Source organism: Rana temporaria, chromosome 5, assembly GCF_905171775.1.
Source record: "Rana temporaria chromosome 5, aRanTem1.1, whole genome shotgun sequence".
NCBI lineage: Eukaryota > Metazoa > Chordata > Amphibia > Anura > Ranidae > Rana > Rana temporaria.
The window spans coordinates 428,229,589-428,256,639 of NC_053493.1; the positions used below are offsets into that span (position 1 = coordinate 428,229,589).

The 27,051-nt window shown below is 57.1% G+C and overlaps 2 protein-coding genes across 2 annotated transcripts in view; both read right to left on the minus strand.

Moving 5' to 3' along the window:
* Window positions 1-5,364, minus strand: part of LOC120941769 (ankyrin repeat and SOCS box protein 10-like) — a 38,548-nt gene extending 33,184 nt beyond the window's left edge. The window contains exon 1 of the mRNA XM_040355441.1: window positions 4,505-5,364. Coding sequence (XP_040211375.1) covers window positions 4,505-4,808 — 304 coding nt within the window. The 5' untranslated portion in view covers window positions 4,809-5,364. The remainder of the gene's footprint in view (window positions 1-4,504) is intronic.
* Window positions 5,365-7,184: 1,820 nt separating this feature from the next.
* The window catches only part of LOC120941770 (ATP-binding cassette sub-family F member 2), a gene marked incomplete at its 5' end in the record, with an annotated part of 22,774 nt that continues 2,907 nt past the window's right edge, over window positions 7,185-27,051 (minus strand). The window contains 10 exon segments of the mRNA XM_040355443.1: window positions 7,185-7,632; window positions 7,991-8,194; window positions 9,298-9,489; window positions 10,272-10,382; window positions 11,015-11,104; window positions 15,794-15,913; window positions 15,987-16,082; window positions 19,529-19,631; window positions 26,687-26,782; window positions 26,908-27,051. The exon segment at window positions 26,908-27,051 is cut by the window's right edge and continues 28 nt beyond it. Coding sequence (XP_040211377.1) covers window positions 7,507-7,632; window positions 7,991-8,194; window positions 9,298-9,489; window positions 10,272-10,382; window positions 11,015-11,104; window positions 15,794-15,913; window positions 15,987-16,082; window positions 19,529-19,631; window positions 26,687-26,782; window positions 26,908-27,051 — 1,282 coding nt within the window.

Consider the following 27,051-nt stretch of genomic DNA (forward strand, 5'->3'; position numbering starts at 1 on the left):
GACACAAATACACAGCCAACTCTGCACACTGACTCCATGGCTGAGTTTCTGCAATGAATTCCCTCCAATCCACCGATCCACTCATCATGCACAGGAGGCTGTAGGGGACCATAGTGGAGGACCAGTGTGAAGGACCATAGTTGAGGACTGGTGTGGAGCACCTGTGTGAAGGACCGGTGTGGAGCACCTGTGTGGAGGACCATAGTGGAGGACCAGTGTGTTGGACCGGTGTGGAGGACCATAGTGGAGGACCGGTGTGGAGGACCAGTGTGTTGGACCGGTGTGGAGGACCAGTGTGTTGGACCGGTGTGGAGGACCAGTGTGTTGGGCCGGTGTGGAGGACCATAGTGGAGGATCGGTGTGGAGGACCAGTGTGTTGGACCGGTGTGGAGGACCAGTGTGTTGGACCGGTGTGGAGGACCAGTGTGGAGGACCATAATGGGGGACCAGTGTGAAGGACCATAGTGGAGGACCGGTGTGGAGGACCAGTGTGTTGGACCGGTGTGGAGGACCATAGTGGAGGACCATAGTTGAGGACCGGTGTGGAGGACCATAGTGGAGGATCAGTGCTGTTCAGTCCCTCGGGTGTTTTAGTGGTTGGGTTGGATTGGTTTAGGATATCTGCCGTAGTTTTCTGTCTTTTGGAAGGGAAAGCTCATGTCAGGTATGGGAGCGACCAGACTGTCATCACCATCCCGTCCTCACTAGGAAGATGGATGAGAACATGAGATGTTCCGGCACTTCCCTGGGTGGATATTTGTTTCGGTTCTCCAAGTTGTGAAGGAAGGACAAGGATGAGCCAATGATGGCGGCTCTGATATCGGTGTCATGACAGGTCCTCTTTCAGGCAAGGCATAGTGTTAGGGAAATGTATCTGGCGGTTGGGTTGGATGTCAGTATTGCTGCACTGAAGCATCATACAGTCCTGATCAAAAGTTTAAGACCACTTGGAAAATGGCAAAAAATCCTATTTTCCATTGTTGGATCTTAACAAGGTTCCAATTAGAGCTTCAACATGCAACAAGAAGAAATGAGAGCGAGACAAAAAAAATTCAACATTCAATTTAATGAAAACAACGAATAAAACTGAAACAGGCTGTTTTTCAGCTGATCAAAAGTTTAGGACCACACCTCCAAAAAAAAACTAAACCCCCCCAAAACAGAAATCCAACTTCCAAACATGAACTCAGTAATGAGTAGCTCCGCCGTTATTGTTGGTTTCGGCATGCTTGATGCCTCGCGTTTCCATGAGGTGAGTGGGAACATTTCTCCGAGTGGTGAAGACAGCGGCACGAAGGCCATCTACTGTCTGGAACTGGTGTCCATTTTGTAAACTTCCCTCGCCATCCATCCCCAAAGGTTCTCAATTGGATTTAGATCAGGGAACACGCAGGATGGGCCAAAAGAGTGATGTTCTTCTCCTGGAAGAAGTCCCTTGTCCTGCGGGCATTGTGTACTGGAGCGATGTCCTGCGGGCATTGTGTACTGTAGCGTTGTTCTGCGGGCATTGTGTACTGTAGCGTTGTCCTGCGGGCATTGTGTACTGGAGCGTTGTCCTGCGGGCATTGTGTACTGGAGCGTTGTCCTGCGGGCATTGTGTACTGTAGCGTTGTCCTGCGGGCATTGTGTACTGGAGCGTTGTCCTGCGGGCATTGTGTACTGGAGCGTTGTCCTGCGGGCATTGTGTACTGTAGCGTTGCCCTGCGGGCATTGTGTACTGTAGCGTTGTCCTGCGGGCATTGTGTACTGGAGCGTTGTCCTGCGGGCATTGTGTACTGGAGCGTTGTCCTGCGGGCATTGTGTACTGGAGCGTTGTCCTGCGGGCATTGTGTATTGTAGCGTTGTCCTGTGTCATTACCACACAGACGAGGGCCCTCAGTCATGAGGAATGCTGTCTGCAACATCTGGACAAAGCCAGCGGCCGTTTGACGCCCCTGCACTTCCTGAAGCTCCATTGTTCCACCCCACACCATTATGGCGCCCCCTCCACTGTGGCGCGTAGAAAACATCTCATGTGGGATCTGCTTGTCATGCCAGCAACGTTGGAAACCATCAGGACCATCAAGGTTCCATTTTTTCTCATCAGAGAATAAAACTTTCTTCCACCTTTGAATGTCCCGTGTTTGGCGCTCTCTTGCAGTTCTGTGGCGTTCAAGGAGACGAGGTTTTTGAAGACGTTTTTTGTTTTTGAAGCCCTTCAGTCTCAGACGCCGTCTGATGGTTATGGGGCTGCAGTCAGCACCAGTAAGGGCCGAGGATTTGTGTCGAGGATCGTCCAGTGTCTTGACGGACAGCCAATTGGATCCTCCGGCTCAGTGCTGGTGAAATTTTTTGGGTCTTCCACTTGACTTTTTTGTTCCATAACCCTCAGATCATTTAAGAAATTCCAAATGACTGTCTTACTGCGTCCCACCTCAGCAGCGATGGCGCGCTGTGAGAGACCCTGCTTATGCAGTTCAGCAACCTGACCACGTTCAAAAAGGGAGTTTTTTGTCTTTGCCATCACAACGTGTGACTACCTGACAGGAAATGACAATGACGTAGGAAATTTGTTGCCGGAAAGTTTGTCTGTTCTCACAGCAAACATTTGTCCAATAAAAAGCAAAAAAAATTGTCCGATGGAGCGTACACACGGTCGGATTGTCTGCTAAAACAGGTCCGTCGGAGGTTTGTTGTCAAAAAGTCTGATCGTGTGTACGGGCCTTTACTTACCTGACTCCTGGTAGCCCCTTGATGATTGTATAGGCCACTTCTGCAGTCCTGACTGATTGCACCTTGATCAGGTGTCCCTGAAGAAAGGTGGGGAGGGGGTGTCCAGTGGTGCAGAGACAGTTTCCACCAAGCTACGGAGATTCTTTGCGGACTGGAGAGAAGAACAGGAATACAGAGAGAAGACGTTTGTTTTGTTGAAGAAGCCGTGATTGGAACCGAGTGAAAGGTAAAACCTTGAATGGCCCGAGACCCTCATGGATCTTTTTGATCTGAAGGTCTGAGCATGGGATCTGAGGGAGGGACAAGCTTTATTTGCCGGGGGGGAGTTTGCCTGGGCCGTGTCTAGGAAGAAGTATTCCTAAATGAAGGGACGGCAGGGGGGGAGGGGTGTTTGCCTGGGCCGTGTCTAGGAAGACATTTTCCTAAATGAAGGGAAGACCGGGGGGCAGACTGAAGGTGGATTATCCAGCGGGAGATAAATCCTTCAGGAAAAGCTCGTCTACGTACCCCGTAACCTGAAATTGGCAAGTAACTTTGTGATTACTCCCGCTACAGAGGATTCGCCAAATTCCAGCGCCACAAACTGGAAGTGCTGGTACCCTACTGTGAAGCACAGCCGATGAGGTGGGTAAATGGGCATATGGAGGTGGGCAACTTGAATGTCTACTGATGCCAAATATTCCCCTCGTCTCAGAGGGCAATTACAGACCTCATACAAATCTTTGGGACACAGGGGTACTTGTTGAGGGATTTTAGTTTCAGGACAAATACCCCTGTTGGGTTTTCAAACCATGAACAGGTTTGAATAGAAGCCTTTGAACCCGTCCTCTAGACCTAGAGTGACCGGAACACCCACTTCCCGGAACAAGAGATGGTTCAGGCCGGTCTGAAGACCTGTTCTTGGGCAGATGTTGGCTGCTTTGAGAGAAGAAAACGAGGTGGCAGTGTTTGTTTAAAACTCTTTTTTGCACCCTTTTGAGGCCACCAACGGAACCCTCAGGTCTGGGACCCAGAGGAATGAAATTATGGAGAATTCATAAAAAATAAATAAAGGGAAAATAATGAAAACTGGTTAAAGCGGAGTTCCGGCCACAATTTCACTTTTTAAATATAAATACCCCTGTACTACACAAGCCTAATGTATTCTAGTAAAGTTAGTCTGTACACTAAGGTCCGCTTTGTTAGGTTGTTACAGCATTTAGATACTTTATAAAATAGAAATTGACTGGGGCCATTTTAAGTGTGGGCATCATGAAGCCAGACTGTATGACTTCCTGGATTTCAGCCTTGCAGATTTTGCACATGCTCAGTGCTGCACAAGCAATGTCGTCCTCCACCCAACCGTACAGCTCCCTACATCCAACCACAAAGCCCCTACACCCAACCGTACAGCTCCCTACATCCAACCACAAAGCCCCTACACCCAACCGTACAGCACCCTACATTCAACCACAAAGGCCCTACACCCAACCGTACAGATCCCCACATCCAACCACAAAGACCCTACACCCAACCGTACTGCTCCCTACGGCCAACCACAAAGCCCCTACACCCAACTGTACAGCACCCCACATCCAACCACAAAGGCCCTACACACCCAACCACAAAGACCCTACACCTAACCGTACAGCTCCCTACGGCCAACCGCAAAGTCCCTACACCCCTACCCGTACAGCAAACCATACAGATGGCTACACCCACCAGTAAAATCCCTCTCACCCCGTAGCATACAGCCCTTACACCCATCAGTACAACAAATGGTAAAGATCTCTTTCATCTCTCAGTTACTCACCAGCCTGCTGGCAGTTCCAGCGGAGGTCGTGATTCCTGGAAGGAACAAGGACGTTGGCAGAGGCCTTTGCCTCCATGTAAACTTGCAAGGTGGCCAGGTCACCAGTGAAGATGGCTTGGTGGAAGAGGGGGTCAGTACACACCGAGGTCAGTTGGGGAGGAGCTTTCACTAAACGGCGAGCATTCACCGAGGGTCTCCGAGCTACCCTGCTAAGTTTTTTCCTTTTCTCCCACCTTTCCTGCTCCTCCGCCTCCAGCTGCAGAGAACGTAAAGCTCCACTCGAGAAGGGGAAAGAGAGCGACATTATGGGGAGGGCTTCAGAAAGTGGTCACTTTTTACCCCCCCCCCCCCCGGACCTCACTAAAGTGTCAATATATTTACTATGGATCTTCCTGGCCACTAGTCACACCCGACTAGCCTCTGTCCCGCCACTAGTCACACCCGACTAGCCTCTGTCCCGTCACTAGTCACACCCGACTAGCCTCTGTCCGGCCACTAGTCACACCCGACTAGCCTCTGTCCGCCACCAGTCAGTCTCTGGTTCAGGGTCCCGTCTCTATGGTCTCTGGTTCAGGGTCCCGTCTCTATGGTCTCTGGTGGAGGGTCCCGTCTCTATGGTCTCTGGTGGAGGGTCCCGTCTCTATGGTCTCTGGTGGAGGGTCCCGTCTCTATGGTCTCTGGTGGAGGGTCCCGTCTCTATGGTCTCTGGTGGAGGGTCCCGTCTCTATGGTCTCTGGTGGAGGGTCCCGTCTCTATGGTCTCTGGTGGAGGGTCCCGTCTCTATGGTCTCTGGCTGTGTTTATCACAGTTCAGTGTCCGGCCTCCGGCTCGGTCAGCTCCTCGGTGTGCATTGCTGCGGGTTATAAATATCCCAGGAATGTCCTGTGTCATCCCCCCCCCCCGCACACGCTCACAACGCTTACTCTGCTCACATACAGATGTCACCATCTTCCAGGGCCGACTACACTGAACCCAGAAGGGGTCAGGAACAGAATCTCTCTCAAATGTCACATTGACTTGACTGCTTATTTTCGTAATACACGTCTAGGAGTAAGTCACGAAGGTGGGAATGTGAAGAATGGGGCCCAGACTGAACCATTCCCAGGAAGCACCACATTCACTCCTATAACCGGAACTGATGAAGGAAGACAATCTCTGAAGAACGACGATCACCATTTCAGGTGAAGATCCTCCATAAGCTCCAGATGTCTCCTCAGAATGTTTACAATTTTCTGCCTCATTTCAGACCAAATGGATTCCAAATCTCCCCGAAGGGAAAAACGCGAACGCCGACACCAACCAGCTCAAAATTTCCTGCAGACCCCCATGGGGGACAAATCCTCAAGAATGGTTCCGACACCACAGACTAGAAGATCTGAAGGAGCCGGAATTCCGGGACTAGAGAGTCCGTCAAAGGACTTTCCCTCAGATCCTCGTCTCAGAACTTTCCTCCATCAATAGAACCTTCACCACAGAAAACTACCATCGGCCTCGGCTCACCAAACGCTCTTCAGTTCTGCACCGAGCAAGAAAGGATCAGAAGAGACCCAACCAGGCATTTAACCACAGAATCTGCAGGGGATGGAGGGCGGGCCTCAGCATTGGCAGGAGGGGGGGAGAGGAGGGCGGGCCTCAGCATTGGCAGGAGGGGGGGAGAGGAGGGCGGGCCTCAGCATTGGCGGGAGGGGGGGAGAGGAGGGCGGGCCTCAGCATTGGCGGGAGGGGGGGAGAGGAGGGCGGGCCTCAGCATTGGCGGGAGGGGGGGAGAGGAGGGCGGGCCTCAGCATCGGCGGGAGGGGGGAGAGGAGGGCGGGCCTCAGCATCGGCGGGAGAGGAGGGCAGGCCTCAGCATCGGCAGGAGGTGGGGAGAGGAGGGCGGGCCTCAGCATCGGCAGGAGGTGGGGAGAGGAGGGCGGGCCTCAGCATCGGTAGGAGGTGGGGAGAGGAGGGCGGGCCTCAGCATTGGCGGGAGGGGGGGAGAGGAGGGCGGGCCTCAGCATTGGCGGGAGGGGGGGAGAGGAGGGCGGGCCTCAGCATCGGCGGGAGGGGGGGAGAGGAGGGCGGGCCTCAGCATCGGCGGGAGGGGGAGAGGAGGGCGGGCCTCAGCATCGGCAGGAGGTGGGGAGAGAAGGGAGGGCCTCAGCATCGGCTGGAGGGGGAGAGGAGGGCGGGCCTCAGCATCGGCGGGAGGGGGAGAGGAGGGCGGGCCTCAGCATCGGCGGGAGGGGGAGAGGAGGGCGGGCCTCAGCATCGGCGGGAGGGGGAGAGGAGGGCGGGCCTCAGCATCGGCGGGAGGGGGAGAGGAGGGCGGGCCTCAGCATCGGCGGAGAGGAGGGCGGGCCTCAGCATCGGTGGGAGGGGGAGAGGAGGGCGGGCCTCAGCATCGGCGGGAGGGGGAGAGGAGGGCGGGCCTCAGCATTGGCGGGAGGGGGGGGGAGAGAAGGGAGGGCCTCAGCATTGGCGGGAGGGGGAGAGGAGGGCGGGCATCGGCAGGAGGGGGAGAGGAGGGCGGGCCTCGGCGGGCGGGCCTCGGCGGGCGAGGAGGGCGGGGGGGTAAGCGTCTGTGGGGGAAAATCAATCTATACACAGGTGATCTCCAGTAAAATTGGGAGGAGCCCCTCATCTATTGGAAAAGCGTCACCCCTCCCCCAGTCCCGCAGCCAATAAGAAGTTACAGAACGAAGTTTCTCTCTTTATTGTATCTTTTCAATTACAGATAAATAATTTGCTTAAAAAAAACAAAAAAAACAAAAAAAAGATGTAAATTGGGATCAGATGAGGAGAGCGCAGAGGGGAGGAGTCAGAGGCCTTCCACCCCCTGGGCCCACCCACTAGCTGCGTCCTTTCCTGAGAAGCCCGTTCTATTGGCTGCCCTGTGGGCCCCGTCACTAATGTCCTTCTCCGGTGACACCGAGGGGTGGCCATCCACAGCAATGGAGGCTTCTTCAAGCTGATGACTATGGAGACTTCCGGAGGGAAAGTCGGAAACTTTCTGCACTCGCTCAGTTGCCCTTCCGCGGCGGCTCGTCATCGTTCAGTCGGGACTTCAGATGCACCTTGTAGGATAAGATGTCTCCTTTCCACTTTGTAACCGATTGTTTCTCACACACCCAGATCTCCTGAGCCACCTGGAGACAAGACACCGAGGGTTAGAAGAACACAATGCATGCTGGTCAGGCTCCTCCCACCCAACCAGGACAATGAGAGAACACAATGCATGCTGGTCAGGCTCCTCCCACCCAACCAGGACAATGAGGGGAGGAGAACACAATGCATGCTGGTCAGGCTCCTCCCACCCAACCAGGACAATGAGGGGAGGAGAACACAATGCATGCTGGTCAGGCTCCTCCCACCCAACCAGGACAATGAGGGTTAGAAGAGGGGAGGAGAACACAATGCATGCTGGTCAGGCTCCTCCCACCCAACCAGGACAATGAGGGTTAGAAGAGGTGAGAACACAATGCATGCTGGTCAGGCTCCTCCCACCTGCTGAATGAGTCGGAAGTCGTGGCTGACGAGCATCATCCCTCCCTCGAAGTCATTGATGGCGTCTGCGAGCGCGTCGATGGTCTCAATGTCCAGATGATTGGTCGGCTCGTCCAGGAAGAGCATGTGCGGGTTCTGCCAGGCCAGCCAAGCGAAGCAAACGCGGCACTTTTGTCCGTCCGAGAGGTTCCGGATTGGACTCACCTAGACAGACAGGGGAGAGAGAGAAATGGGGGAGGGGTCACTAGACAGGAATGAGAGTCATATGGGAGGGGGTCACTAGGCTCACCTGTATCGAGTCACATGGGAGGGGTCACATGGGAGGGGAGGGTCACTAGGCTCACCTGTATCGAGTCACATGGGAGGGGAGGGGTCACATGGCTCACCTGTATCGAGTCACATGGGAGGGGAGGGGTCACCTGTATCGAGTCACATGGGAGGGGTCACTAGGCTCACCTGTATCGAGTCACATGGGAGGGGTCACATGGCTCACCTGTATCGAGTCACATGGGAGGGGAGGGGTCACATGGCTCACCTGTATCGAGTCACATGGGAGGGGTCACATGACTCACCTGTATCGAGTCACATGGGAGGGGTCACCTGTATCGAGTCACATGGGAGGGATCACTAGGCTCACCTGTATCGAGTCACATGGGAGGGGCGGGTCACATGGCTCACCTGTATCGAGTCACATGGGAGGGGAGGGGTCACTAGGCTCACCTGTATCGAGTCACATGGGAGGGGAGGGGTCACTAGGCTCACCTGTATCGAGTCACATGGGAGGGGAGGGGGGGTCACTAGGCTCACCTGTATCGAGTCACATGGGAGGGGAGGGGGGGTCACTAGGCTCACCTGTATCGAGTCACATGGGAGGGGAGGGGGGGTCACTAGGCTCACCTGTATCGAGTCACATGGGAGGGGAGGGGGGGTCACTAGGCTCACCTGTATCGAGTCACATGGGAGGGGCGGGGAGGGGGGGTCACTAGGCTCACCTGTATCGAGTCACATGGGAGGGGTCACTAGGCTCACCTGTATCGAGTCACATGGGAGGGGTCACTAGGCTCACCTGTATCGAGTCACATGGGAGGGGTCACTAGGCTCACCTGTATCGAGTCACATGGGAGGGATCACCTGTATCGAGTCACATGGGAGGGATCACCTGTATCGAGTCACATGGGAGGGGTCACTAGGCTCACCTGTATCGAGTCGGAGGGGAGGGGTCACATGGCTCACCTGTATCGAGTCACATGGGAGGGGTCACATGGCTCACCTGTATCGAGTCACATGGGAGGGGTCACATGGCTCACCTGCTGCTTGCCGGTCAGTCCGTATCTCCCGATGATCTTCCTCATATCCTCCTTCTCCTTGATGTCGGGGTAACACTTCATCATGTACTCCAGAGGTGAAAGGTCGAGCTCCAGCTGTTCGGTGAGGTGCTGGTGATAGCGTCCGATCTTCACATGAGAATGTTTCCGGATCATTCCGTCCGAGGGCAACAACTGGAGAGAGAAGGGGGGGGCGATCAGCGGGGGGGGAAGAACCACAAAAAACGACGTCACAAGTTCTGGGAGTAAACTGGGACCACAGGGGCGCCCATCCCACGGAGAGTGCAGGGGGGGAGGGTTCAGGGGGTCAGAGGAGGGGAAGGGGCTCCAGGGGTCGGAGGGGAAGGGGCTCCAGGGGGTCAGAGGAGGGGGAAGGGGCTCCAGGGGGTTCAGAGGAGGGGAAGGGGCTCCAGGGGGTCAGAGGAGGGGGGGGGGGTTAGGGGTCAGAGGAGGGGAGGAAGGGGCTCCAGGGGGGTCAGAGGAGGGGAAGGGGCTCCAGGGGGTCAGAGGAGGGGGAAGGGGTTCCAGGGGGGTCAGAGGAGGGGAAGGGGCTCAGAGGAGGGGGAAGGGGTTCCAGGGGGTCAGAGGAGGGGAAGGGGCTCCAGGGGGTCAGAGGAGGGGAAGGGGCTCCAGGGGGTCAGAGGAGGGGGGGGGGGAGAAGGGGCTCTAGGGGTCAGAGGAGGGGGAGGGGCTCCAGGGGGTCACAGGAGGGGGGGGGAGGGTTTAGGGGTCAGAGGAGGGGGGGGGGGAAGGGGCTCCAGGTGGTCAGAGGAGGGGAAGGGGCTCCAGGGGGTCAGAGGAGGGGTAGGGGCTCCAGGGGGTCAGAGGAGGGGGGGGGAGAAGGGGCTCTAGGGGTCAGAGGAGGGGGAAGGGGCTCCAGGGGGTCAGAGGAGGGGGGGGAGAAGGGGCTCTAGGGGTCAGAGGAGGGGGAGGGGCTCCAGGGGTCAGACGCTCACCTCTCCCATCAGAAGTTTGAGCAGAGTGGATTTTCCGGCTCCGTTGGGTCCCACGAGGGCCACCCGACTATCCAAATCTATTCCAAACTCAATGTTCTTATAGATGAGAGGCTGAGGAGAGACAATCAATGGATATGAGAGAGAGAGAGAGAGAGACAGAGAGAGAGAGAGAGAGAGAGAGAGAGAGAGAGAGACAGAGAGAGAGAGAGAGAGAGAGAGAGACACACACACACACACAGAGCCAGAGAGAGAGAGAGAGAGACACACACACACAGAGCCAGAGAGAGAGACACACACGGACACACAGAGCCAGAGAGAGAGACACACACGGACACACAGAGCCAGAGAGAGAGAGAGAGAGAGAGAGAGAGAGAGAGAGAGAGACACAGACACACACAGAGCCAGAGAGAGACACAGAGAGAGAGAGAGAGAGAGAGAGAGAGAGAGAGAGAGACACACAGAGCCAGAGAGAGAGACACACACGGACACACAGAGCCAGAGAGAGAGCGAGAGAGAGAGAGAGAGAGACACACACACGGACACACAGAGCCAGAGAGAGAGAGAGAGACGGACACACAGAGCCAGAGAGAGAGAGGGAGAGAGAGACAGACACACCGAGCCAGAGAGCCAGACACACCGAGCCAGAGAGAGACAGACACACCGAGCCAGAGAGAGAGAGAGACAGACACACCGAGCCAGAGAGAGACAGACACACCGAGAGGGGAGAGTCTCGCGTTCCTTACCCCGTCATCACTATACCGGAAGCTGACGTGCTGCACCATGATGACCGGAGGAGGAATCTTCCCACAGGACGGGAAGCAGAAGGACAAAGTCTGAAATATCCAAATATCGAGAGATCAGAACACCCCCAATATCTCCCCGCCCCCCATGTCAGAGACCCCTCCCCCAACATGTCAGAGACAGATTCACTGATTGGAGGAGGGAGCGCCCCCTGTGTCAGTATTTTGCGGCCGGGGTCACACTATTGGACGAGGATTGTGACCGCCTCTCGCACGTCTCTGGTCGATTTGAGGTCCGAATTCTGGAACCCGAAGCAGTGAATGGAGAGACGGAACCCCCACTTCTCCGGCCCGAGTCCGGGGGGGGGGGACATCTCGGGAATGGAGAGACGGAACCCCCACTTCTCCGGCCGGAGTCCGGGGGGACATCTCGGGAATGGAGAGACGGAACCCCCCACTTCTCCGGCCGGAGTCCGGGGGGACGTCTCGGGAATGGAGAGACGGAACCCCCCACTTCTCCGGCCGGAGTCCGGGGGGACGTCTCGGGAATGGAGAGACGGAACCCCCCACTTCTCCGGCCGGAGTCCGGGGGGACGTCTCGGGAATGGAGAGACGGAACCCCCCACTTCTCCGGCCGGAGTCCGGGGGGACGTCTCGGGAATGGAGAGACGGAACCCCCCACTTCTCCGGCCGGAGTCCGGGGGGACGTCTCGGGAATGGAGAGACGGAACCCCCCACTTCTCCGGCCGGAGTCCGGGGGGACGTCTCGGGAATGGAGAGACGGAACCCCCCACTTCTCCGGCCGGAGTCCGGGGGGACGTCTCGGGAATGGAGAGACGGAACCCCCCACTTCTCCGGCCGGAGTCCGGGGGGACGTCTCGGGAATGGAGAGACGGAACCCCCACTTCTCCGGCCGGAGTCCGGGGGGACGTCTCGGGAATGGAGAGACGGAACCCCCACTTCTCCGGCCGGAGTCCGGGGGGACGTCTCGGGAATGGAGAGACGGAACCCCCCACTTCTCCGGCCGGAGTCCGGGGGGACGTCTCGGGAATGGAGAGACGGAACCCCCCACTTCTCCGGCCGGAGTCCAGGGGGACGTCTCGGGAATGGAGAGACGGAACCCCCACTTCTCCGGCCCGAGTCCGGGGGGACGTCTCGGGAATGGAGAGACGGAACCCCCACTTCTCCGGCCGGAGTCCGGGGGGACGTCTCGGGAATGGAGAGACGGAACCCCCACTTCTCCGGCCGGAGTCCGGGGGGACGTCTCGGGAATGGAGAGACGGAACCCCCACTTCTCCGGCCGGAGTCCGGGGGGACATCTCGGGAATGGAGAGACGGAACCCCCACTTCTCCGGCCGGAGTCCGGGGGGACGTCTCGGGAATGGAGAGACGGAACCCCCACTTCTCCGGCCGGAGTCCGGGGGGACGTCTCGGGAATGGAGAGACGGAACCCCCACTTCTCCGGCCGGAGTCCGGGGGGACGTCTCGGGAATGGAGAGACGGAACCCCCACTTCTCCGGCCGGAGTCCGGGGGGACGTCTCGGGAATGGAGAGACGGAACCCCCCACTTCTCCGGCCGGAGTCCGGGGGGACGTCTCGGGAATGGAGAGACGGAACCCCCCACTTCTCCGGCCGGAGTCCGGGGGGACGTCTCGGGAATGGAGAGACGGAACCCCCACTTCTCCGGCCGGAGTCCGGGGGGACGTCTCGGGAATGGAGAGACGGAACCCCCACTTCTCCGGCCGGAGTCCGGGGGGACGTCTCGGGAATGGAGAGACGGAACCCCCACTTCTCCGGCCGGAGTCCGGGGGGACGTCTCGGGAATGGAGAGACGGAACCCCCCACTTCTCCGGCCGGAGTCCGGGGGGACGTCTCGGGAATGGAGAGACGGAACCCCCCACTTCTCCGGCCGGAGTCCGGGGGGACGTCTCGGGAATGGAGAGACGGAACCCCCACTTCTCCGGCCCGAGTCCGGGGGGACGTCTCGGGAATGGAGAGACAGAACCCCCCACTTCTCCGGCCCGAGTCCGGGGGGACGTCTCGGGAATGGAGAGACGGAACCCCCACTTCTCCGGCCGGAGTCCGGGGGGACGTCTCGGGAATGGAGAGACGGAACCCCCACTTCTCCGGCCGGAGTCCGGGGGGACGTCTCGGGAATGGAGAGACGGAACCCCCCACTTCTCCGGCCGGAGTCCGGGGGGACGTCTCGGGAATGGAGAGACGGAACCCCCCACTTCTCCGGCCGGAGTCCGGGGGGACGTCTCGGGAATGGAGAGACGGAACCCCCACTTCTCCGGCCGGAGTCCGGGGGGACGTCTCGGGAATGGAGAGACGGAACCCCCACTTCTCCGGCCGGAGTCCGGGGGGACGTCTCGGGAATGGAGAGACGGAACCCCCCACTTCTCCGGCCGGAGTCCGGGGGGACGTCTCGGGAATGGAGAGACGGAACCCCCACTTCTCCGGCCCGAGTCCGGGGGGGGGGACATCTCGGGAATGGAGAGACGGAACCCCCACTTCTCCGGCCGGAGTCCGGGGGGACGTCTCGGGAATGGAGAGACGGAACCCCCACTTCTCCGGCCGGAGTCCGGGGGGACGTCTCGGGAATGGAGAGACGGAACCCCCACTTCTCCGGCCGGAGTCCGGGGGGACATCTCGGGAATGGAGAGACGGAACCCCCACTTCTCCGGCCGGAGTCCGGGGGGACGTCTCGGGAATGGAGAGACGGAACCCCCACTTCTCCGGCCGGAGTCCGGGGGGACGTCTCGGGAATGGAGAGACGGAACCCCCACTTCTCCGGCCGGAGTCCGGGGGGACGTCTCGGGAATGGAGAGACGGAACCCCCACTTCTCCGGCCGGAGTCCGGGGGGACGTCTCGGGAATGGAGAGACGGAACCCCCACTTCTCCGGCCGGAGTCCGGGGGGACGTCTCGGGAATGGAGAGACGGAACCCCCCACTTCTCCGGCCGGAGTCCGGGGGGACGTCTCGGGAATGGAGAGACGGAACCCCCCACTTCTCCGGCCGGAGTCCGGGGGGACGTCTCGGGAATGGAGAGACGGAACCCCCACTTCTCCGGCCGGAGTCCGGGGGGACGTCTCGGGAATGGAGAGACGGAACCCCCACTTCTCCGGCCGGAGTCCGGGGGGACGTCTCGGGAATGGAGAGACGGAACCCCCACTTCTCCGGCCGGAGTCCGGGGGGACGTCTCGGGAATGGAGAGACGGAACCCCCCACTTCTCCGGCCGGAGTCCGGGGGGACGTCTCGGGAATGGAGAGACGGAACCCCCCACTTCTCCGGCCGGAGTCCGGGGGGACGTCTCGGGAATGGAGAGACGGAACCCCCACTTCTCCGGCCCGAGTCCGGGGGGACGTCTCGGGAATGGAGAGACAGAACCCCCCACTTCTCCGGCCCGAGTCCGGGGGGACGTCTCGGGAATGGAGAGACGGAACCCCCACTTCTCCGGCCGGAGTCCGGGGGGACGTCTCGGGAATGGAGAGACGGAACCCCCACTTCTCCGGCCGGAGTCCGGGGGGACGTCTCGGGAATGGAGAGACGGAACCCCCCACTTCTCCGGCCGGAGTCCGGGGGGACGTCTCGGGAATGGAGAGACGGAACCCCCCACTTCTCCGGCCGGAGTCCGGGGGGACGTCTCGGGAATGGAGAGACGGAACCCCCACTTCTCCGGCCCGAGTCCGGGGGGACGTCTCGGGAATGGAGAGACAGAACCCCCCACTTCTCCGGCCCGAGTCCGGGGGGACGTCTCGGGAATGGAGAGACGGAACCCCCACTTCTCCGGCCGGAGTCCGGGGGGACGTCTCGGGAATGGAGAGACGGAACCCCCACTTCTCCGGCCGGAGTCCGGGGGGACGTCTCGGGAATGGAGAGACGGAACCCCCCACTTCTCCGGCTGGAGTCCGGGGGGACGTCTCGGGAATGGAGAGACGGAACCCCCCACTTCTCCGGCCGGAGTCCGGGGGGACGTCTCGGGAATGGAGAGACGGAACCCCCACTTCTCCGGCCGGAGTCCGGGGGGACGTCTCGGGAATGGAGAGACGGAACCCCCACTTCTCCGGCCGGAGTCCGGGGGGACGTCTCGGGAATGGAGAGACGGAACCCCCCACTTCTCCGGCCGGAGTCCGGGGGGACGTCTCGGGAATGGAGAGACGGAACCCCCCACTTCTCCGGCCGGAGTCCGGGGGGACGTCTCGGGAATGGAGAGACGGAACCCCCACTTCTCCGGCCGGAGGGACGTCTCGGGAATGGAGAGACGGAACCCCCCACTTCTCCGGCCGGAGTCCGGGGGGACGTCTCGGGAATGGAGAGACGGAACCCCCCACTTCTCCGGCCCGAGTCTGGGGGGGGCGTCTCGGGAATGGAGAGACGGAACCCCCACTTCTCTGGCCCGAGTCCGGGGGGACGTCTCGGGAATGGAGAGACGGAACCCCCACTTCTCCGGCCGGAGTCCGGGGGGAAGTCTCGGGAATGGAGAGACGGAACCCCCCACTTCTCCGGCCCGAGTCTGGGGGGAAGTCTCGGGAATGGAGAGACGGAACCCCCCACTTCTCCGGCCCGAGTCTGGGGGGACGTCTCGGGAATGGAGAGACGGAACCCCCACTTCTCTGGCCCGAGTCTGGGGGGACGTCTTCAATCATTCCACAGATCTTCAATGGGGTTTAAGTCTGGCCTCTGATAGGCCATTCCCCGCCTTCTCCTCCAATCAGTGATCAGGGTTCTCTCTATTACTTGGATGGTATAAGATTCTTTTCTATAACCCCTCCCTCACCTTATCGCTGACCACTCGCTCCGTCAGCCCCGATGACATCATCTTCTGGAGGGTCTTCTCTTTGCTCTGCGCCTGACGAGCCAACTTCGCACTTCCGTGTCCAAACCGAGCGATGTAATTCTAGAGAGGAGAGCGAAAGTGAGACCCGAGCAACACAAGCCCCTCCCCCCATTCCATGGACACGCCCCCTTACCTTCATGTGTGAGATCTGATCCTGCTCCCAATTAAATCTCTTCATCTGATTCTCCTCCAACTCCTCCCGAGTCTTCACATACTGGTCATAGTTCCCCTAGTGTGGGTGCAAGGACTCCGGTCAGACTCTCAGAGAACACCCCCCCACCCCCCAATACTCAGAGCACACCCCTCCCCCCCAATACTCAGACCACACCCCCCCAATATTCACATACTGGTCATAGTTCCCCTAGTGTGGGTGCAAGGACTCCGGTCAGACTCTGCGAGAACTCCCCCCCACCCCCCAATACTCAGAGCACACCCCTCCCCCCCAATACTCAGAGCACCACCCCCAATATTCACATACTGGTCATAGTTCCCCTAGTGTGGGTGCAAGGACTCCGGTCAGACTCTCAGAGAACAGCCCCCCCCCCCCAATACTCAGAGCACCCCGCCCCCCAATACTCAGACCACACACCCCCCAATATTCACATACTGGTCATAGTTCCCCTAGTGTGGGTGCAAGGACTCCGGTCAGACTCTGCGAGAACTCCCCCCCACCCCCCAATACTCAGAGCACACCCCTCCCCCCCAATACTCAGAGCACCACCCCCAATATTCACATACTGGTCATAGTTCCCCTAGTGTGGGTGCAAGGACTCCGGTCAGACTCTCAGAGAACAGCCCCCCCCCCCCAATACTCAGACCACACCCCTCCCCCCCCCCAATACTCAGAGCACCACCCCCAATATTCACATACTGGTCATAGTTCCCCTAGTGTGGGTGCAAGGACTCCGGTCAGACTCTCAGAGAACACCCCCCCCCCCCAATACTCAGAGCACCCCGCCCCCCAATACTCAGAGCACACCCCCCCCCCCAATACTCAGACCACACCCCCCCAATATTCACATACTGGTCATAGTTCCCCTAGTGTGGGTGCAAGGACTCCGGTCAGACTCTCAGAGAACACCCCCCCCCCAATACTCAGAGCACCCCGCCCCCCAATACTCAGAGCACACCCCCCCCCCCAATACTCAGACCACACCCCCCCAATATTCACATACTGGTCATAGTTCCCCTAGTGTGGGTGCAAGGACTCCGGTCAGACTCTCCGAGAACACCCCCCCCCCCAATACTCAGAGCACCCCCCCCCCAATATTCACATACTGGTCATAGTTCCCCTAGTGTGGGTGCAAGGACTCCGGTCAGACTCTCCGAGCACACCCCCCCCCCCAATACTCAGAGCACCCCGCCCCCCAATATTCACATACTGGTCATAGTTCCCCTAGTGTGGGTGCAAGGACTCCGGTCAGACTCTCAGAGAACACGCCCCCCCCCCCATTTCTCAGAGCACCCCGCCCCCCAATACTCAGAGCTCCCCCCGCCCCCCAATACTCAGACCACCCCCCCCCCCAATACACAGAGCACCCCGCCCCCCAATACTCAGAGCACACCCCCCCAATATTCACATACTGGTCATAGTTCCCCTAGAGTGGGTGCAAGGACTCCGGTCAGACTCTCAGAGAACACCCCCCCCCAATACTCAGACCACACCCCCCCCCCAATACTCAGCACACCCCCCCCCCCCAATATTCACATACTGGTCATAGTTCCCCTAGTGTGGGTGCAAGGACTCCGGTCAGACTCTCCGAGAACACCCCCCCCCAATACTCAGAGCACCCCGCCCCCCAATACTCAGAGCACCCCGCCCCCCAATACTCAGAGCACCCCGCCCCCCAATACTCAGAGCACCCCGCCCCCCAATACTCAGAGCACCCCGCCCCCCAATATTCACATACTGGTCATAGTTCCCCTAGTGTGGGTGCAAGGACTCCGGTCAGACTCTCAGAGAACACCCCCCTCCCCAATACTCAGAGCACCCCGCCCCCCCAATACTCAGCACCCCCCCAATATTCACATACTGGTCATAGTTCCCCTAGTGTGGGTGCAAGGACTCCGGTCAGACTCTCAGAGAACACCCCCCTCCCCAATACTCAGAGCACCCCGCCCCCCAATACTCAGAGCACCCCGCCCCCCAATATTCAGAGCACCCCGCCCCCCAATATTCACATACTGGTCATAGTTCCCCTAGTGTGGGTGCAAGGACTCCGGTCAGACTCTCCGAGAACACCCCTCCCCCCCCCCCCAATACTCAGAGCACCCCGCCCCCCAATACTCAGAGCACCCCGCCCCCCAATATTCACATACTGGTCTTAGTTCCCCTAGTGTGGGTGCAAGGACTCCGGTCAGACTCTCAGAGAGCACCCCCCTCCCCAATACTCAGAGCACCCCGCCCCCCAATACTCAGAGCACCCCGCCCCCCAATACTCAGAGCACCCCGCCCCCCAATACTCAGACCACACACCCCCCAATATTCACATACTGGTCATAGTTCCCCTAGTGTGGGTGCAAGGACTCCGGTCAGACTCTCAGAGAACACCCCCCTCCCCAATACTCAGAGCACCCCGCCCCCCAATACTCAGAGCCCCCCGCCCCCCAATACTCAGAGCCCCCCGCCCCCCCAATATTCACAATACTGGTCATAGTTCCCCTAGTGTGGGTGCAAGGACTCCGGTCAGACTCTCCGAGAGCACCCCCCTCCCCAATACTCAGAGCACCCCGCCCCCCAATACTCAGAGCACCCCGCCCCCCAATATTCAGAGAACCCCGCCCCCCAATACTCAGAGCACCCCGCCCCCCAATATTCACATACTGGTCATAGTTCCCCTAGTGTGGGTGCAAGGACTCCGGTCAGACTCTCAGAGAACACCCCCCCCCCCAATACTCAGACCACACCCCCCCCCCCCAATACTCACATACTGGTCATAGTTCCCCTAGAGTGGGTGCAAGGACTCCGGTCAGACTCTCCGAGAACACCCCCCCCCCAATACTCAGACCACACCCCCCCCCCGCAATACTCAGAGCACACCCCCCCCCCAAATACTCAGACCACACCCCCCCCCAATACTCACATACTGGTCATAGTTCCCCTAGTGTGGGTGCAAGGACTCCGGTCAGACACTCCGAGAACAGCCCCCCCCCCCAATACTCAGACCACACCCCCCCCCCAATACTCAGACCACACCCCTCCAATACTCAGAGCACCCCCCCCCCCCCCAATATTCACATACTGGTCATAGTTCCCCTAGTGTGGGTGCAAGGACTCCGGTCAGACACTCCGAGAACAGCCCCCCGCCCCCCAATACTCAGAGCACCCCGCCCCCCCAATACTCAGAGCACCCCGCCCCCCCCCAATACTCAGACCACACCCCTCCCCCCCCAATACTCAGCACCCCGCCCCCCCAATACTCACATACTGGTCATAGTTCCCCTAGTGTGGGTGCAAGGACTCCGGTCAGACTCTGAGAACACCCCCCCCAATACTCAGACCACACCCCCCCCCCCAATACTCAGACCACACCCCTCCCCCCCAATACTCAGACCACACCCCCGCCCCCCAATACTCAGCACACCCCCCCCCCCAATACTCAGCACACCCCTCCCCCCCCCAATACTCAGAGCACAACCCCCCCCAATACTCAGACCACACCCCCCAGTACTCACTGTGAAATATTTGAGTTTGCGGTTGTGTAGATGGATGATATTTGTACAAACTCCATTCAGGAAGTCCTGGGAATGGGAGACGAGAACCAGAATTCTCCGGAAGCTGAAAATCAGAGAAGAGAGAGACTGAGAAGGGCGATGAGGAGGACAGAAGAGAAGGAGAAGGATGACGACGACAGAAAGAAGACGACGACAGAAAGAGGACGACGACAGAAAGAAGACGACGACAGAAAGAGGACGACGACAGAAAGAGGACGACGACAGAAAGAGGACGACAGAAAGAGGACGACGACAGAAAGAGGACGACGACAGAAAGAGGACGACGACAGAAAGAGGACGACGACAGAAAGAAGACGACGACAGAAAGAAGACGACGACAGAAAGAAGACGACGACAGAAAGAAGACGACGACAGAAAGAGGACGACGACAGAAAGAGGACGACGACAGAAAGAGGACGACGACAGAAAGAGGACGACGACAGAAAGAAGACGACGACAGAAAGAAGACGACGACAGAAAGAAGACGACGACAGAAAGAAGACGACGACAGAAAGAGGACGACGACAGAAAGAGGACGACGACAGAAAGAAGACGACGACAGAAAGAGGACGACGACAGAAAGAAGACGACGACAGAAAGAGGACGACGACAGAAAGAAGACGACGACAGAAAGAAGACGACGACAGAAAGAGGACGACGACAGAAAGAAGACGACGACAGAAAGAGGACGACGACAGAAAGAAGACGACGACAGAAAGAGGACGACGACAGAAAGAAGACGACGACAGAAAGAGGACGACGACAGAAAGAAGACGACGACAGAAAGAAGACGACGACAGAAAGAGGACGACGACAGAAAGAAGACGACGACAGAAAGAGGACGACGACAGAAAGAAGACGACGACAGAAAGAAGACGACGACAGAAAGAGGACGACGACAGAAAGAAGACGACGACAGAAAGAGGACGACGACAGAAAGAAGACGACGACAGAAAGAGGACGACGACAGAAAGAAGACGACGACAGAAAGAGGACGACGACAGAAAGAAGAGGACGACGACAGAAAGAGGACGACGACAGAAAGAGGAGGACGACGACAGAAAGAAGACGACGACAGAAAGAGGACGACGACAGAAAGAAGACGACGACAGAAAGAGGACGACGACAGAAAGAAGACGACGACAGAAAGAAGACGACGACAGAAAGAGGACGACGACAGAAAGAGGACGACGACAGAAAGAAGACGACGACAGAAAGAAGACGACGACAGAAAGAAGACGACGACAGAAAGAAGACGACGACAGAAAGAAGACGACGACAGAAAGAGGACGACGACAGAAAGAGGACGACGACAGAAAGAGGACGACGACAGAAAGAGGACGACGACAGAAAGAGGACGACGACGACAGAAAGAAGACGACGACAGAAAGAAGAGGACGACGACAGAAAGAAGACGACGACAGAAAGAGGACGACGACGACAGAAAGAGGACGACGACAGAAAGAGGACCACGACGACAGAAAGAGGAGGACGACAGAAAGAAGACGACGACAGAAAGAAGACGACGACAGAAAGAGGACGACGACAGAAAGAAGACGACGACAGAAAGAGGACGACGACAGAAAGAAGAGGACGACGACAGAAAGAAGACGACGACAGAAAGAGGACGACGACAGAAAGAGGACGACGACAGAAAGAGGACGACGACAGAAAGAGGACGACGACAGAAAGAGGACGACGACAGAAAGAGGACGACGACAGAAAGAAGACGACGACAGAAAGAGGACGACGACAGAAAGAGGACGACGACAGAAAGAAGACGACAGAAAGAGGACGACGACAGAAAGAAGACGACGACAGAAAGAAGACGACGACAGAAAGAGGACGACGACAGAAAGAGGACGACGACAGAAAGAGGACGACGACAGAAAGAGGACGACGACAGAAAGAAGACGACGACAGAAAGAAGACGACGACAGAAAGAAGACGACGACAGAAAGAAGACGACGACAGAAAGAGGACGACGACAGAAAGAGGACGACGACAGAAAGAAGACGACGACAGAAAGAAGACGACGACAGAAAGAAGACGACGACAGAAAGAGGACGACGACAGAAAGAAGACGACGACAGAAAGAGGACGACGACAGAAAGAAGACGACGACAGAAAGAAGACGACGACAGAAAGAGGACGACGACAGAAAGAAGACGACGACAGAAAGAGGACGACGACAGAAAGAAGACGACGACAGAAAGAGGACGACGACAGAAAGAAGACGACGACAGAAAGAGGACGACGACAGAAAGAAGAGGACGACGACAGAAAGAGGACGACGACAGAAAGAGGAGGACGACGACAGAAAGAAGACGACGACAGAAAGAGGACGACGACAGAAAGAAGACGACGACAGAAAGAGGACGACGACAGAAAGAGGACGACGACAGAAAGAGGACGACGACAGAAAGAAGACGACGACAGAAAGAAGACGACGACAGAAAGAAGACGACGACAGAAAGAAGACGACGACAGAAAGAGGACGACGACAGAAAGAGGACGACGACAGAAAGAAGACGACGACAGAAAGAAGACGACGACAGAAAGAAGACGACGACAGAAAGAAGACGACGACAGAAAGAAGACGACGACAGAAAGAAGACGACGACAGAAAGAGGACGACGACAGAAAGAGGACGACGACAGAAAGAAGACGACGACAGAAAGAAGACGACGACAGAAAGAAGACGACGACAGAAAGAGGACGACGACAGAAAGAGGACGACGACAGAAAGAGGACGACGACAGAAAGAGGACGACGACAGAAAGAGGACGACGACAGGAAGAGGACGACGACAGAAGAGGACGACGACAGAAGAGGACGACGACAGAAGAGGACGACGACAGAAAGAGGACGACGACAGAAAGAGGACGGCGACAGAAAGAGGACGACGACAGAAAGAGGACGGCGACAGAAAGAGGACGGCGACAGAAGAGGACGACGACAGAAAGAGGACGACGACAGAAAGAGGACGACGACAGAAAGAAGACGACGACAGAAAGAGGACGACGACAGAAAGAAGACGACGACAGAAAGAGGACGACGACAGAAGAGGACGACGACAGAAAGAGGACGACGACAGAAAGAGGACGACGACAGAAAGAGGACGACGACGACAGAAAGGAGGACGACGACGACAGAAAGGAGACGACGACGACAGAAAGGAGACGACGACGACAGAAAGAGGACGACGACAGAAAGAAGACGACGACAGAAGAGGACGACGACAGAAGAGGACGACGACGACAGAAAGAGGACGGCGACAGAAAGAGGACGGCGACAGAAAGAGGACGACGACGAAAGAGGACGGCGACAGAAAGAGGACGGCGACAGAAAGAGGACGGCGACAGAAAGAGGACGGCGACAGAAAGAGGACGACGACAGAAAGAGGACGACGACAGAAAGAGGACGACGACAGAAAGAGGACGACGACAGAAAGAGGACGACGACAGAAAGAGGACGACGACAGAAAGAGGACGACTACAGAAAGAGGACGACGACAGAAAGAAGACGACAGAAAGAGGACGACGACGACAGAAAGGAGGACGACGACGACAGAAAGAGGAAGACGACAGAAAGAGGACGACGACAGAAAGAGGACGACGACAGAAAGAGGACGACGACAGAAAGAGGACGACGACAGAAAGAGGACGACGACGACAGAAAGGAGGACGACGACGACAGAAAGAAGACGATGACGACAGAAAGAAGACGATGACGACAGAAAGAAGACGACAGAAAGAGGACGACGACAGAAAGAGGACGACAGAAAGGAGGACGACGACGACAGAAAGGAGACGACGACGACAGAAAGAAGACGACAGAAAGAGGACGACGACGACAGAAAGAGAACGACGACGACAGAAAGAGGACGACGACAGAAAGAGGACGACGACAGAAAGAAGACGACGACAGAAAGAGGACGACGACAGAAAGAGGACGACGACAGAAAGAAGACGACGACAGAAAGAGGACGACGACAGAAAGAAGACGACGACAGAAAGAAGACGACGACAGAAAGAGGACGACGACAGAAAGAAGACGACGACAGAAAGAGGAGGACGACGACAGAAAGAAGACGACGACAGAAAGAAGACGACGACAGAAAGAGGACGACGACAGAAAGAAGACGACGACAGAAAGAGGACGACGACAGAAAGAGGAGGACGACGACAGAAAGAAGACGACGACAGAAAGAGGACGACGACAGAAAGAAGACGACGACAGAAAGAGGACGACGACAGAAAGAGGACGACGACAGAAAGAGGACGACGACAGAAAGAGGACGACGACAGAAAGAAGACGACGACAGAAAGAGGACGACGACAGAAAGAGGAGGACGACGACAGAAAGAAGACGACGACAGAAAGAGGACGACGACAGAAAGAAGACGACGACAGAAAGAGGACGACGACAGAAAGAGGACGACGACAGAAAGAGGACGACGACAGAAAGAGGACGACGACAGAAAGAGGACGACGACAGAAAGAAGACGACGACAGAAAGAAGACGACGACAGAAAGAAGACGACGACAGAAAGAAGACGACGACAGAAAGAGGACGACGACAGAAAGAAGACGACGACAGAAAGAGGACGACGACAGAAAGAAGAGGACGACGACAGAAAGAGGACGACGACAGAAAGAGGAGGACGACGACAGAAAGAAGACGACGACAGAAAGAGGACGACGACAGAAAGAAGACGACGACAGAAAGAGGACGACGACAGAAAGAGGACGACGACAGAAAGAGGACGACGACAGAAAGAGGACGACGACAGAAAGAGGACGACGACAGAAAGAAGACGACGACAGAAAGAAGACGACGACAGAAAGAAGACGACGACAGAAAGAAGACGACGACAGAAAGAGGACGACGACGACAGAAAGAGGACGACGACAGAAAGAGGACGACGACGACAGAAAGAGGACGACGACGACAGAAAGAGGACGACGACGACAGAAAGAGAACGACGACGACAGAAAGAGGACGACGACGACAGAAAGAGGACGACGACAGAAAGAGGACGACGACGACAGAGAGGACGACGACGACAGAAAGAGGACGACGACGACAGAAAGAGGACGACGACGACAGAAAGAGGACGACGACGACAGAAAGAGGACGACGACGACAGAGAGGACGACGACAGAAAGAAGACGACGACAGAAAGAGGACGACGACAGAAGAGGACGACGACAGAAAGGAGGACGACGACGACAGAAAGAAGACGACGACGACAGAAAGAGGACGACGACAGAAGAGGACGACGACAGAAAGAGGACGACGACAGAAAGAGGACGACGACAGAAAGAAGACGACGACAGAAAGAAGATGACGACAGAAAGAAGACGACGACAGAAAGAAGACGACGACAGAAAGAGGACGACGACAGAAAGAAGACGACGACAGAAAGAGGACGACGACAGAAAGAAGAGGACGACGACAGAAAGAGGACGACGACAGAAAGAGGAGGACGACGACAGAAAGAAGACGACGACAGAAAGAGGACGACGACAGAAAGAAGACGACGACAGAAAGAGGACGACGACAGAAAGAGGACGACGACAGAAAGAGGACGACGACAGAAAGAGGACGACGACAGAAAGAGGACGACGACAGAAAGAAGACGACGACAGAAAGAAGACGACGACAGAAAGAAGACGACGACAGAAAGAAGACGACGACAGAAAGAGGACGACGACGACAGAAAGAGGACGACGACAGAAAGAGGACGACGACGACAGAAAGAGGACGACGACGACAGAAAGAGAACGACGACGACAGAAAGAGGACGACGACGACAGAAAGAGGACGACGACAGAAAGAGGACGACGACGACAGAGAGGACGACGACGACAGAAAGAGGACGACGACGACAGAAAGAGGACGACGACGACAGAAAGAGGACGACGACGACAGAAAGAGGACGACGACGACAGAGAGGACGACGACAGAAAGAAGACGACGACAGAAAGAGGACGACGACAGAAGAGGACGACGACAGAAAGAGGACGACGACAGAAAGAGGACGACGACAGAAAGGAGGACGACGACGACAGAAAGAAGACGACGACGACAGAAAGAAGACGATGACGACAGAAAGAAGACGACAGAAAGAGGACGACGACGACAGAAAGAGGACGACGACAGAAAGAGGACGACGACAGAAAGAGGACGACGACAGAAAGAGGACGACGACGACAGAAAGAGGACGACGACGACAGAAAGAGGACGACGACAGAAAGAGGACGACGACAGAAAGAGGACGACGACAGAAAGAGGACGACGACAGAAAGAGGACGACGACAGAAAGAGGACGACGACAGAAAGAGGACGACGACAGAAAGAGGACGACGACAGAAAGAGGACGACGACAGAAAGAGGACGACGACAGAAAGAGGACGACGACAGAAAGAGGACGACGACAGAAAGAGGACGACGACAGAAAGAGGACGACGACAGAAAGAAGACGACGACAGAAAGAGGACGGCGACAGAAAGAAGACGACGGCGACAGAAAGAGGACGACGACAGAAAGGACGACGACAGAAAGGACGACGACAGAAAGAAGACGACGACAGAAAGAGGACGGCGACAGAAAGAAGACGACGGCGACAGAAAGAGGACGACGACAGAAAGGACGACGACAGAAAGAGGACGACAGAAAGAGGACGACGACAGAAAGAGGACGACGACAGAAAGAGGACGACGACAGAAAGAGGACGACGACAGAAAGAAGACGACGACAGAAAGAGGACGACGACAGAAAGAGGACGACGACAGAAAGAAGACGACGACAGAAAGAAGACGACGACAGAAAGAGGACGGCGACAGAAAGAAGACGACGGCGACAGAAAGAGGACGACGACAGAAAGAGGACGACGACAGAAAGAGGACGACGACAGAAAGAGGACGACGACGACAGAAAGAGGACGACGACGACAGAAAGAGGACGACGACAGAAAGGACGACGACAGAAAGAGGACGGCGACAGAAAGAAGACGACGGCGACAGAAAGAGGACGGCGACAGAAGAGGACGGACCGTCACTAAACCTTTTATCTGGGAATTCAAACAGCTTTATAGACAAAAGAGGGACTCACGATCTTAGCTCCTCCTCCAGCCACACACACGCCTCCAGATCCAGGTGATTGGTGGGCTCATCCAGAAGTAACATGAATGGCCGGATGAACAAAGCCCTGAGAACAAAGAGAAAGGGTTCATAGAGCCACAGACCACGCCCCCAAAACAGACCACACCCCCAAAACACAGACCACACCCCCAAAACACAGACCACACCCCCCACAACCAATCTGCTCAATACCTGGCCAGAGCAACTCGCATTCTCCATCCACCACTGAAATCCTTCAGCTTCTTCCTCTGCATGGCTGGAGAGAAACCCAAACCATGCAGAATACGAGACGCCCGCACCTCCGACTTGGCCGCGTCCAACTCCTCCAACCGCTCG